Source organism: Ptychodera flava, unplaced genomic scaffold, assembly GCF_041260155.1.
Source record: "Ptychodera flava strain L36383 unplaced genomic scaffold, AS_Pfla_20210202 Scaffold_28__1_contigs__length_4768798_pilon, whole genome shotgun sequence".
Taxonomy (NCBI): Eukaryota; Metazoa; Hemichordata; class Enteropneusta; family Ptychoderidae; genus Ptychodera; species Ptychodera flava.
The window spans coordinates 3,823,398-3,836,497 of NW_027248350.1; the positions used below are offsets into that span (position 1 = coordinate 3,823,398).

The window sequence follows — 13,100 nt, forward strand, 5'->3', positions numbered from 1 at the left end:
AAATATCAACCGATGTCATCATTATGATCGGAGCGAGCAGACGTTTTCCTAATCTTGCGCTGGATTTGAGTATGAGCGCAACGTTTGCGGATAGCAACGTGCGAAGTAACCAGAATGGGGGTCGTTCAGGAATGCACGCAATTGCCTATTTGGACGCAGTGCGTGCCTGACTATAACTTTGAATCCCACGAATAGGCCAAACCCGGAATTCGAATCGACCACGGTACAAACAAAGCCATGTGCGCAAACGCGCATAGACGTACGTGTATTTCCATACCCGTTAGTACACATGTGGGCTTGTTTGTACCGGCATCACGTGATTATTTGGGCGTACTGAGTCTGTAGAACGCATCGCGTCCTTTTTATTCCGGAGTAGAACCATTGTTGTTTACAGAAAAACGTTCTAAATACATAAGTAGTCCAGGAATTCGACGCGTTCATCCAAATTTGGGCACCTGGCCAGGGCGTGATACGCAAAAAATGCACAAACGTGAGGGCGCTTTCCCCCATAGCTTTACACGGGCGCATGAATCTAGGTATACTAGTATGATAACACTTGAAATGCCACCATGCCCTAAACGCTATAATCGTCTTTCCACCCAAACGAGATTTGTTGTCATCGAGCAAAATCGTGACAACGCATGGAAAATCACTTACTTGATGCTGTTGGTATGATATTGATTGTTACACTTTTCATTCTATCCACCTTATATTCGACAGGGGGAAATTCTGCATGAAAACAGAAAGTGCAAAACATGTAAAAGAATATTGTGGTCATTTACAACGACAATTCGCTTGTAGTCATAAGTAGCCTAACAGGTTCTCATAAATTATTATGAGCTAATATTCGTCAATGATGAGGCAAATGTGTGATAACTTAAATGATGATGATGATGATGATAGTGGTGGTGGAGTAGTGGAGGTTGATGCGGACGATGCATGTATACGAACGTTCATTCCTACATTAACATGTACGCACGTACACGCGTCTGTCCGTCCGCCCATCTATCCTTCCATCCATCCATCCATCTATCTATCCATCCGTCCGTCCGTCCGTCCATCCATCCAACCATCAGTCCACCCATCCATTAATCCATCCACCCACCCATCAAACAATAGATTCATCCATCCATTGATCCAGCCACCCCACATACATATATATAGATACATAGATACATAGATACATAGATACATAGATACATACATACATACATACATACATACATACATACATACATACATACATGCATAGATACATACATACATACATACATACATACATACATACATACATACATACATACATACATACATACATATCGCTTAACTTTTATTGGTATTTTACCTTCTTCTCCTATGGATACGCCTTGATTTAATTCACTGCATTCTGTGTCGATTGGATGTACCACCAGAACGATGAAGAAGTCAGTAAAATCACGTTTCTGAAGAAATAATAATTTCGATCCGATCGGTTAGACTATTGTCTGATTAGTACAATAGAATGGGTTGTGTTCTTATCGACTTTAATTAGAAGCTTTATATGTTTATATTTTTGTTCATAAGATGCCATATCACAACTATATGGGAGATATGTCATACAGTGTAGAAGTAATGAGACTTTTACGTAAACAGCTTATTTAAGAATTTCCCTTGATAGGATATGATTCTCTCATTCTGTTCTGAATACATCAGCAGTGATCATGTGTATACTGTAGGTGCCAATGACCTTATTAAAATTTATATCATAAATTTATATTGTTGATGTATCTCGTAGACATACTCTAGAAACATATTGTACCACCATTCTGTTCTTTCAACATTTTTACTACTTGCCTTGCGAAAGACCCGCTCTGGTGACGATTTTTGTAAGAAGCATACGGAAACTTCAACCATATATGCAAACATGAATAAAACTGACCTGCACGATTATTGATGACGTTGTCGTTAAGGTCTGGTGCTTCCCGATAAACTCAACACTACGCAGTAAGTCAAACACAGGGCACTAAAATCGTACAAAAAGTATATATATATATATATATATATATATATATATATATATATATATATATATATATATATATATATATATATATATCTTACTTTATTGATAGACAATACCAAGCCAAGTTGTTTGGTCCAAAAGTATTTTTGATTGTTGATGAACTTGTAACACATCGTTTTGCTATTGAGAAAAAAAATATATATAATATATATTTTTTCTCTCTCTATTGGAACCGTACTCTCTGTGCCCAAGATCAGAGGTTGCCATAAAGCCATTATGGTGATAACCGGGAGGGCACATTGTATACATTATATATATATATATATATATATATATATATATATATATATATATATATATATATATATATATATATATGCGCCTATTTTTAATTAGGGGCCCAAGCCCCATAGGGGGCTTGGGCCCCTATTGTATTTGTAGGGGTTCAATATTTAGGGGCCCAGCCTGCGGTTGGGCCCCTATTGGTTTTACTGGAGTTCAATACTCTTCTTCTTCTTCTTCTTCTGTAACTTTTTTATCACCCTAGATCTCAAACACCTTAAAAAAACTTCCCCAACTTGCAGGGGTAATAGGTACCTATGAGTACTCATGCACCTGGGTATACAAATTTCGATTGGTCATGTTACCTGGCGGCCATATTCTATTTTTCCAAAAATTTACAAATGGCTTTTCCTGCTGACCAAGGGGTCTAGTCATTTGAAATTTTTTGTATAGCAAGCATGACCTAAGGTCTTCAGATTATGCAAATAAAATTGCGTGCGGTCACGTGACTTTGGCTGCCATATTCGAAAAATATCCATTTAATCGTTAATAAAAATTTTCTTCTCCAGAACCAACAAACCGATTGAGCTGAAATTTGATTTCTGTCATCCTTCGTGTGATATCTTTCAAGTTTGCGAAAGGCATTTTGATCAGTCACATGGTTTGGATCTTGGATTTTCCAAAAATCCATACTTAATCTGTAAATTTCTTCTTCTCCTGAACCAAAACACCGATTGGGTTGAAATTTTACTCATGTCATCCTTAGGGTTATTTCTTTCTAGTTTGCAAACAGCATTTGGATCAGTTGCGTGATTTGGCCGCCATATTTGATTATCTAAAAATACCAATTTAATCTTCAAAAATCTTATTCTCCAGAACCAACACACTGATTGAGCTATAATTTAACTCATGTCATCCTTAGTGTGATCCCTTTCAAGTTTGTGAAAGACATTTTGATCGGTCGCATGGTTTGGCTGCCATATTGGATTTTCGAAAAATAGCAATTTAATCTTAAAAAATCTTCTTCTCCAGAACCAACATACCGATTGAGCTGAAATTTTACTCATGTCATCTTTCGTGTGATCTCTTTTTATGTTTGTGAAAGACATTTTGATCGGTCACATCGTTCGGCCGCCATCTTGGATTTTCCGAAATTCAATATTTAATCTTTAAATTTCTATTTCTCCAGAACTAACACGCCGATTGAGCTAAAATTTTACTCATGTCATCTTTAGAGTAGTGTCTTTTAACTTTGCTAAAGACATGTGGATCTGTTGCGTGATTTGGTTGCAATGTTGAATTTGTGAAAATGACAATTTAATCATTAAAAATCTTCTTTTGCAAAACCAAAATACTGATTAACTGAAATTTTACTAATATCTCCCTAACTGTAAGCACTTTAAAGTTTGTGAAAGGCATTACGATCGGTCGAGCAGTTTGGCCGCCATATTGGATTTTGCATAAAATATATGGTTACCTGCAAATCCCATAATAATAGTAACTATGAGCCCTTTTTTTGCCATCCCAGAACTCCAAAACAGTTGCACCCAGCCTTTTCAAACTTTCAGGGCTTATTAAGTTCACTGAGTTCTAGTGCACAAGACTCTGTCAATACAGTCGGTCATGTAACCTGGCTGCAATCTTGGATTAAAATGTTCTATTCTACCTAACTTGACCAATCAAAACGCCTGAACAACTTTTGCAAAACATAGTACTGAGATGCCATATGCCAAATTTCAGGTTCATTGACCTTGCCGTTTTTGAGAAGAAGATTTTTAAGAGATTAAATTGATATTTTTCTGTAACTAATTAATTATGCAAAATTAATGTATCTCAGGAACTACAGGGGCTACAGGTTTGTTCTTGCTTCATAGGGATAAGAATGGGGCAAAAAAAATTTCCACAATTTCGGTTGACCTTGAATGGCCTTTGACCTACTCTCACATATAATGGCTCCCGTTCAAAAACCATTGCACCAAATGACTTGCAAGCGCCCGTTCAAAAACCATTGCACCAAATGACTTGCAATTTTACACATAGGTAAAACTCAAAGACAATACTTCTTTACTTTGTTACCATGCCCACTGGTCACATGACCCAGCAGTTATCTTCAATTGAATCTTTTAAATTCATCTTATTTGCATAAAAATAAATCAATTAAAGTACTGTTAACAACATTTGTAGACCATAGGTCAAGGCTCCTTATTGCCGTATTTCAAGGTCATAGGCCATTTGGATTTAGAGAAGAAGATTTTTAAAGCAATATTTTCACATTTTTCAATGACCTTTGACCCATGCTATACCTATGCAGCTAAGGTATGGCAATGGTATGGCAATGGATATGGCTCATCTTGTACCTCATTTATTATGTGCATATCTAATTCTGGGCTGACCATTAGAGATAGAGGTCTGATTTTTGGAACATAGGGATAACTTTGGAAAACAATTTTTTGACAAAACATCACACATGACCGCGATGATCTTTTACCACAAATATACACATATGTCCATAACTCAGTAACCACAAGTGCTACCCGCTTCATATTTGGTATGATTGGAGACTTTATGATGACACATCTTGAACCTCATTAATCATGTGCAGATCTAATTCTGGACTGACCAATAGAGATAGAGGTCTGATTTTTGGTAATGATGATTGGAAAACATTGTTTTTTGACAAAACGTCTCATGACCCCATGACCTTTGACCTCAAATATACACATATGTCCATAACTCAGTGATTGGAGACTTTATGATGGCACATCTTGTACCTCATTAATTATGTGCATATCTAATTCTGAGCTGACCATTACGGATAGAGGTCAGAGGGATAACTATGGAATATAATTTTTTTGACAAAACGTCACATGACCTCGGTGACCTTTGACCTCATATATACATATATGTCATAACTCAGTAACCACAAGTGCTACCTGGTTCATATTTGGTATGATGGGAAACTTTATAATGGCACATCCTGTACCTCATTAATTATGTGCAGATCTAATTCTGGGCTTGCAAATAGTGATCGACGTCTGATCTTCGGTACATAGGGATAAGTATGGACTAAATTTTCTGAGACAAAATGTCACATGAACCCGATGACCTTTGACCTCATATATACATATATCCATAACTCAGTAACCACAAGTGCTCATATATACTTATATATCCATAACTCAGTAACCACAAGTGCTACCCTCTTCATACTTGGTATGATGGGGAGACTTTATGATGGCACATCTTTTCACTCATTAAATATGTGCATACCTGATTATGGGCTGATCAATAGCGATAGAAGTCTGATTTTTGGTAAAAAGGGATAACTATGGAATACCATTTTTTGAGTCACATGACCCCGATGACCTTTGCCCTCCAATATGCATACATGCCTATAAATAGGTAACCACAAGTGCTATACCTTTCATATGTATGATCGAAGACCTTATCGTGCTGCATTCTCTTCCTTACTAAATATGCAAACATCACATCTTGGCTACGTTTATGAATTATCACTCTAGTACATTTTCCCACTGCTTTTAAATGCTTGGGCCCCCTGAAGCTGCTTGCAGCTTTAATATGTGTGTTTACAAGTTTACAAAAGACAGACAGACAGACAGACAGATAGATAGATAGATAGATAGATAGATAGATAGATAGATAGATAGATAGATAGATAGAGAAGATAGATAGATAAGATAGATAGATAGATAGATAGATAGATAGATAGATAGATAGATAGATAGATAGATAGATAGATAGATAGATAGATAGATAGATAGATAGATAGATAGATAGATAGATAGATAGATAGATAGATAGATAGATAGATAGATAGATAGATAGATAGATAGATAGATAGATAGATGGTTATAATAATATTAGATAGATGATATACACAAAATAGTTTCTACCGAGTTATGTATTAATACAAAACTTTAACATGCTTAAAGAATCATTGACTTAATCATCGAAAGGCTGATGGGAGGGGTCAGGGAGGAATGTTACTAAGGAATACATAGTTCTTGACGGAAGAGAAGGGATACAGACTTTGTTTATGGCAATGCCAGGCTATCGCAATGTCAGGCTATTGCTTTACCGTTGCTTTTTGAACAGATATGGTGGCACAGATCTTATCCTTGGAATGTCCTTGGACTTGAACCGCATCAATGCCATCGGTAAACTTAAAGTGGTAATACTGCAATAAAGGGGATGTGAAAGCAATACAAAAAGAATTCCAGGTGTTAGAGCCACTATTTGTATTGTAATGTCGAATGTGTCAGTTGCATGCCCGGTTGAAGATAATACAACTCCTCTCTTCCTCCCCCAGCTTTCAATCTTTGGAAAGTTTTCAGAGTGAAGACTTCAATTTTGCGTTTCTAATTTTCTTATAGTTTTAGTGGTTTTACTTTTCAGTTAATAAAGGAATACCTTCGGTCCACCTTCACTCTAATTTTAAGTATAGAGGTCAATTAAATGTTTATAAGATTATTTCAATAATTTATTCATTTATTTATTTAGGTAGACCAACGGGCATAAAGCCCATTTGCAGGCACCCTGGAAATATATTAAACTGAACATATAAAAAAGAAAACTATACGCAAAAATATAAAAAATTACATCACAATCATAACTAACACAAAGTTAAAAACAACAATCAAGGAAACTAGTAAAAACATGCATCCTGCAGCGCATGCCGAAAGGTGCAAGTAGAATTAAATAAATCAATATTTGGATGATTTTTTAAAGTTCCATTAATAGTATTTGAACATCTTAAAATTGGAGAGTGTTTCCTGAGATTAATTCTAGAGACGCTGATGCGGAAAATTTGGCAATTGCGCAGCTGTCTGCATGGTACGTTAAAAGGTATTTGTACAAAATGGGTTAACATGACAAGGGTACATTTTTTATTATTTGTTGCTTTGCAATATTATTTCAGATTTTACCATCTGTTAACTACAGGAAACAGTAGAATACAAGTGATCATAATGCAAGGCGTTAGTTATTAATAACTTATTTTGTCAAGTATGAAGTGTACTTGATTCTTCAATAAGTGCCTTGATATTGGAGATGAGATGAATCCTTACTCTCAGTTAATATGCTTATAAGACTGAAATCACTCTTTTCAAGCATTACTTTAAACGTATGCTTTATAAACTTTGCGTTTTTGCTCCTCAGACGGATATGCAACTTTAACACAGAGATCATAGAGGTAGTTGGTCAAAGAATGGGTGTTTACGTCCCCACTTGGAAATAAAATCTTTGTTACTAGGTAAATAAGAAATGGCGTTAAGTTTCATAAATGTCATTTCTGGTACTGATCCAAGGTTAACCTGCCCCTTAGACCATTAGACCATACCAGTCTGATAAACGATATTATTGTTTTCATTCGTAATGGTAGAAAAAAAACCCAGCCGTACGGACATCGTCAAAAATACGGCGTTTTGTGCTTGTAGGGAGAAAATGAGTAAATAGTTGCACCCACAAGAAGTTTGTGTGATTAGTGCTGTATTGTGTAAACATTTTACGTAAGGCGCTATAGCCAACTAAGCAAAAAATTATCTTCTGTGGTTCTGATGATATACTCCTACTGATAAACGTGTTCATCGTGTATGATGTACTTGCCTACCTATGTTTTGACTAGACTTTTTGAGTCCATCAAATTCGAGAACGGTCACCTTCATTTTTACTTAGAATGTGTGTGTTTTAGCTGTCAAATCCCTACAAACACCTGATTTGCCAATCAAGAAACTCTACAAATTTTAGTGCTGACGTTATCTTCCGATTCTGTAACTGTGAAAAATCATACGACAGTAGAGAAACAATGGACTTTACTAATGTATAAGGCCTAAAGCAGTATACGTCAAAACTGGTTCATGCTTCGCTCTCAAAATTTGCATATTGAAACAAAAATAAATCGCCGAGATGACACAACATGTAAGCAACGTTTTTTTTACAGCACTGGGTATTAGTAAATCAATACATCATATTACCCCCTCATGGATCGATGCGGTTTTAGCTTTTGGCAGAAACTTGTCTGAACACCTCCACCGATTGAGTGCAAGTTCAGAAATACTTGTGATTTCCTACAGTAACTCTTACCCATTATAATGAGATTCCTTACTAAGGGCAAACAGGCATTCACAGATATGCACTAGCAAAAACCAAACTATATTGCCATGCGCTATTTTAACTCACCTGCGGTTGTGAAGGCGTTGCTATCACAGTGTGGTTGGCAGACAATCTGCAACGTCAAAGCGTACACATGAAGCGAAACCTGTGAATTTTGATTTTTCTTTATAGCATTATATGTTAGGTGACAGGGGAACTCAGCATATTATTCACATTGCATGGATATGCGCCCTGGGTCAAAATCAACATTTTGCGTGATGTAAATTCATATACGTACATTCATTAATTGAGTAAAAATTAGAGGATTTACATCGATTTCTTCAAAATCGTATAAATTCTTCTGAAAGACATTGCTCGCAAAATGATAACAGTCAAAACCACCTTGTTTGATTGAATATGATATCGTATACACATCTGACTTACTTTATTTCAAAATCGTTGATGGTACTAACAATCAGACGATATGCAGTATCCGATGGCGAAATACACGTGACTCTGATTACCAAATTACTAACTTCTTTGTCACCAAAATCCATCGGACACAGTGTGCGGGCAATGGTGTCGTATCTTTGGCTGAAATCCAAATAAATAATAATCTAATCTAATAGTGTAGTGGAGTGATGTGTCTGAGATATGCTTGAGCCTAACCGCTCTTATCGGTAATTGTCAGACAAGGAAGAGTGACTTCTGTAGTTTGAACGAAGTCTTTAGTGTTTGAATATCACAAAGCCTAAAAAGCAAAAGGTGACCTTGCTTCCAGAAAACACTATTTACGTAAATATCGGTATTCAAATTTAAAAGGGCTCGCGTTTTTAGTGCACAGTCTGCATCGTATTATGATTGGTCGCATACGAAACCCCGTTTAATGCATTCACAATACCCTACTCAGATTCCAATGCGTACCGGTAAACACATCGCTTCGTTTCCATTCTACTGGAAATTGTATTTCAAAAATGAATACTTGACAACTTGAAAGAAATTATAACACGGATATTTGTGTGAAAGGAATGATCATATTCAGCTCAATTCCATATAAAAAAAGATAGCTCACTGCTCTTTATCTTTCGTCTTCCTAGAATGTAATATACGTAGGGGACTGCCGTGAGTAGTGCTTCATTCCACGTGTTTGCAGATATGCAAGAACATGTCTTTTTAATTCCGCTATTTTCTTGACACATTTGCAGAAGACTCAATACGACAAAAAACTTTGAAAAAGGGCCTTTAAAAGGTGTCAATATGAAAAATATCGCATTAAACTGGCACGACCAATTGCTAAAAGAGAACTGCTATAGATCTTGACTGTGTAACTTTATTGTTGTTCTCAATATACAAAACCATGCATTTTCAACACTTGGCCATCAATTCACTTGTTTCTTCAAATATAAAAAGCCAAGTGTAAAGAAATATCCTTATTATTTCCAGACTGAAAGACAATGGCAATGTCTAGATCCCTACCTATTAAAGGATTCAAATTTGAAACCAGAAAATCAGCTACAGACGCTTTGCTCGCTCCAAGGCCCTCGATATCAATGTAAGGGTACAAATACACTAATACTCAGTGAGAGTGCAAAATGGAAATTACAAGGGTCGCTTCAATGTTTAACTTTCTTGGGGTCCAAGATGAAAATTCCATTCATTGAGTTTTAGGATAAACAAGACTGGACAGAACACCTCATTTGTTAAAATATCTTCTACTCGACAACTGTTAACATACTTATAAAACGATGACGCAACTTCCAAAGGTAATTCCCATGAGATGACGCCTTTCTGCTGGATGACGACAAACATCACAGGATACGTCTCTTGAGCGTTACTGCTACTGACATTTACACGAACAGCAACCATCTATAAAACAAAGAGACATGGCGACTGTATTGTATGACAGCTGATCATTCAGCTGCGAATTGTCTTGTGAAATACAACATCGCTGAAGGTCGGCCATAAGTCAATGTTACACATACGGAAAGCGTCAGGTAAGCATTGAATATTGGAATAGGTATGACATATTGGGTTATCAGGTTAAAAGGCACAGCAGGACATGACTTAACGTTTGAGAGCACCCATGTCAATTGTACCAGCTCATTAGATATCAACGCATTTGCTGACTACGGTGTCATTTTTTAGTGGATATACAAAAGTACTTTACTCTTTTAAAATGTCAATTAGGTTCAAACTAGGTTTTTCTCTAGCTGCTTCATGAAACACAACTATCAGCGACATGACCGTGGGCAAGCCAAACAATGCCTACAATGTGTATGCAACTCAATACCTTTGTTGTGTGTAGATCATAGATATTTCAGTTGATAAGTGAAACACTCCAACGAAAACAAACTATATTGTGTGCGATCTCAAACTCAAAATGAAAGTTCGTAAACGCAATAAAATCGACAGTTGAACTCTCCTAAACTCGACTAATTTAGGGGTGACAACCAGCCCATTTTAAGAAATTATTACAAAAGATGTTTTCAGTATTTTAAAGTGTAGATATGACTTTACAAAAAGTTTTGGACAAAATAAAATTATGAAGGGTAAAGCAAAAGCTGTTCACAACTGTTTTTCCCTTACGATTTGAAACTCAAGCTTCAGCAAAATTTCCCCTTGCTACTTCAGACACTCAAATGTGCCACTCTTCTCACCGTAAGAACCAAACAGACGACAGTCATTTCAATGATGAAAGTTCGCCACTGCACTATCATCAGAACATGATATCGTCCCACTTTAATGTGGCATTTCTCTGGTTCGTTGGTATTCTTTTTTTTTTTTTTATTTTACCGAACAATCTAATAAATTTGACTGACAACAACGTATTTCTATGAATACAGATTTTGCTAGCTTAACAAGTTGCCGAAGTGTTGTTTATCTTAGACGTTCCCGCATCCGACGATGTTTGTCCTTCGGTTTTTCTAAGTTGCCCGCTGTGAAAGTTAAACACACAAATTTTCCAGCCCACTTTACGTAAACGATATACTCTCTTGCCCCGTCCTCTGGCCTCCGGCTTCCAAAATACTTGCGAACACCCTGCGAACACCTTTTCACTCTAATGGCTTCAAAGTATAACAATCTAATCAGAGCGAACATGCGCATGATCACAAACCTTACCAAAAGACACAATGATTTCTGTTATATTAATCAAGCCGAAGTTTGAATTATCTTGGGTCCTCTAGCAAGGCTAGCGTTTTCACCGCTTTCACAGGCAACCATGCTGATGACTAGCTTATCAGTATTAGGATATCAAAACATCGAAAATACCATGAATTTAATATAACGCTATTCAGACATTCAACTGTTTACATCTCATTTAAATTCATAAATAATGCTTATACATGTCTTTATAGATTCCACGACTATCTGACCCATTTGAAGGGAAATGTAAAGCATGGTAAATGTTTCCGATTATAGATCTATTTTTATCGACATCGTTGTCAAGTAGTAAATCAATGGAAATAAACAGGAAACATGAATAAGCTGGCGATATTCTGTTACGTATCTTTGCATATGTTACCAATGCAATGGCATCTAGGTCAAGACTCAATTCTACTGGTAACAAGATCTCCTCAATGGAAAAGTAGATCGTCTAGGTCTCTTAAACAAACTATGAGTATTTGTAACGAATTTTTCAAAATTACCATAAACTAATAGTAAGAATTGGGAACTGCGCCTTTTTTCCTCACCTTGTTCACGCCGCCACTCACTTGGAATCTATACTCTCTCATTTGACCTGCTGTGACAGTACTCTGGTACAGAGTGTCAAGCTGATTATATGTGGGTTTCACCGGCGGAAACTTCATAGTCCAAGATGGTTGGATCAAAATGGCGTCGCCGAGCAACACAAACAAAAGAAAACGTGCAATTGCACACCAACGTGATGACTTCAGTTCCATCTGTCGAAGTAACCGAAACAATAATGACTGCTCCGATCTTCCATATCATATATGCAATTGTCAGGATTTGTGTGCTTATCAAATGGTTTGGATATCCATTAGTGATCGTAAAAATGAAGCTTGTTCATATACAAATTTTAGCAGTACAGCTTTAATGAATGAATGAATTAATGAATGAATTAATTTTATTATTTTATTTATTTATTTATTTATTTATTTATTTATTTATTATTTATTTATTTATTTATTTATTTGTTTATCAATTATTTATTTCAAATTTATTACACTTTTACTGACGGTCCGATTAACTTCGAGAGTCATATTCTTCAATGTTCACATAATGCTTACAAAATTATTGATATGCTGTGAAGTGCGAATATTTACAAAGTGTTATAAACACTATATCGCTTCCCGTGATGTACCTCCATGTATTTTTTTCTTTAGCAATGCTGGTGAGATCGGTCTACTTTTTGGTAGAGGGATTGTAATCGATTACATTTATGCTTATGACAAGGCCTAACTTGCTGAATTTCATGTTGGGAATAATTGTATTCCAGAATTCATTCGTGCATGGGTAGTCAATGGGCAAATAAAACCCTCACCAGCCCTACCCCGCCCCGCCCCGTTAGGCACTATTATCAGCCATGCTTTCCTGTTAGTTAGGGACTTTAGCTGTCATCATCTGCTTGTTTGCCATGGAACTGGTGGTGTGGGCCCCAGAATGGTTGTTATGAGAGCACTGTAATGAGCTTTGGAATTTCAAAACCTCTTGTATATTTGTTACTCAACAACATAAAAACACA

General features: G+C 36.3%; 1 protein-coding gene across 1 annotated transcript; it reads right to left on the reverse strand.

Moving 5' to 3' along the window:
* Window positions 1-823: 823 nt before the first annotated feature.
* On the reverse strand, window positions 824-12,292 carry LOC139126972 (SID1 transmembrane family member 1-like). Its single transcript, XM_070692889.1, has 8 exons — window positions 12,088-12,292; window positions 10,131-10,261; window positions 8,840-8,989; window positions 8,483-8,528; window positions 6,384-6,482; window positions 1,919-2,002; window positions 1,346-1,442; window positions 824-840 (listed from the first exon to the last, which is right to left on the reverse strand). The coding sequence occupies exons 1-8, from the start codon at window positions 12,202-12,204 to the stop codon at window positions 824-826; spliced, it is 741 nt and encodes a 246-aa protein (XP_070548990.1). The 5' UTR covers window positions 12,205-12,292.
* Window positions 12,293-13,100: the final 808 nt, after the last annotated feature.

What these genes read in the sequence shown, in the direction of transcription:
- LOC139126972 (XM_070692889.1), bottom strand. Translation starts at nt 12,204, where the DNA reads ATGAAGTTTCCGCCGGTGAAACCCACATATAATCAGCTTGACACTCTG. An exon ending in GTTGCGTCATCGTTTTATAA is followed by an intron (nt 8,990 to 10,130) that starts GTATGTTAACAG and finishes TTTGGATTTCAG; the next exon opens with CCAAAGATACGACACCATTG. An exon ending in ATCAACGATTTTGAAATAAA is followed by an intron (nt 8,529 to 8,839) that starts GTAAGTCAGATG and finishes TTGACGTTGCAG; the next exon opens with ATTGTCTGCCAACCACACTG.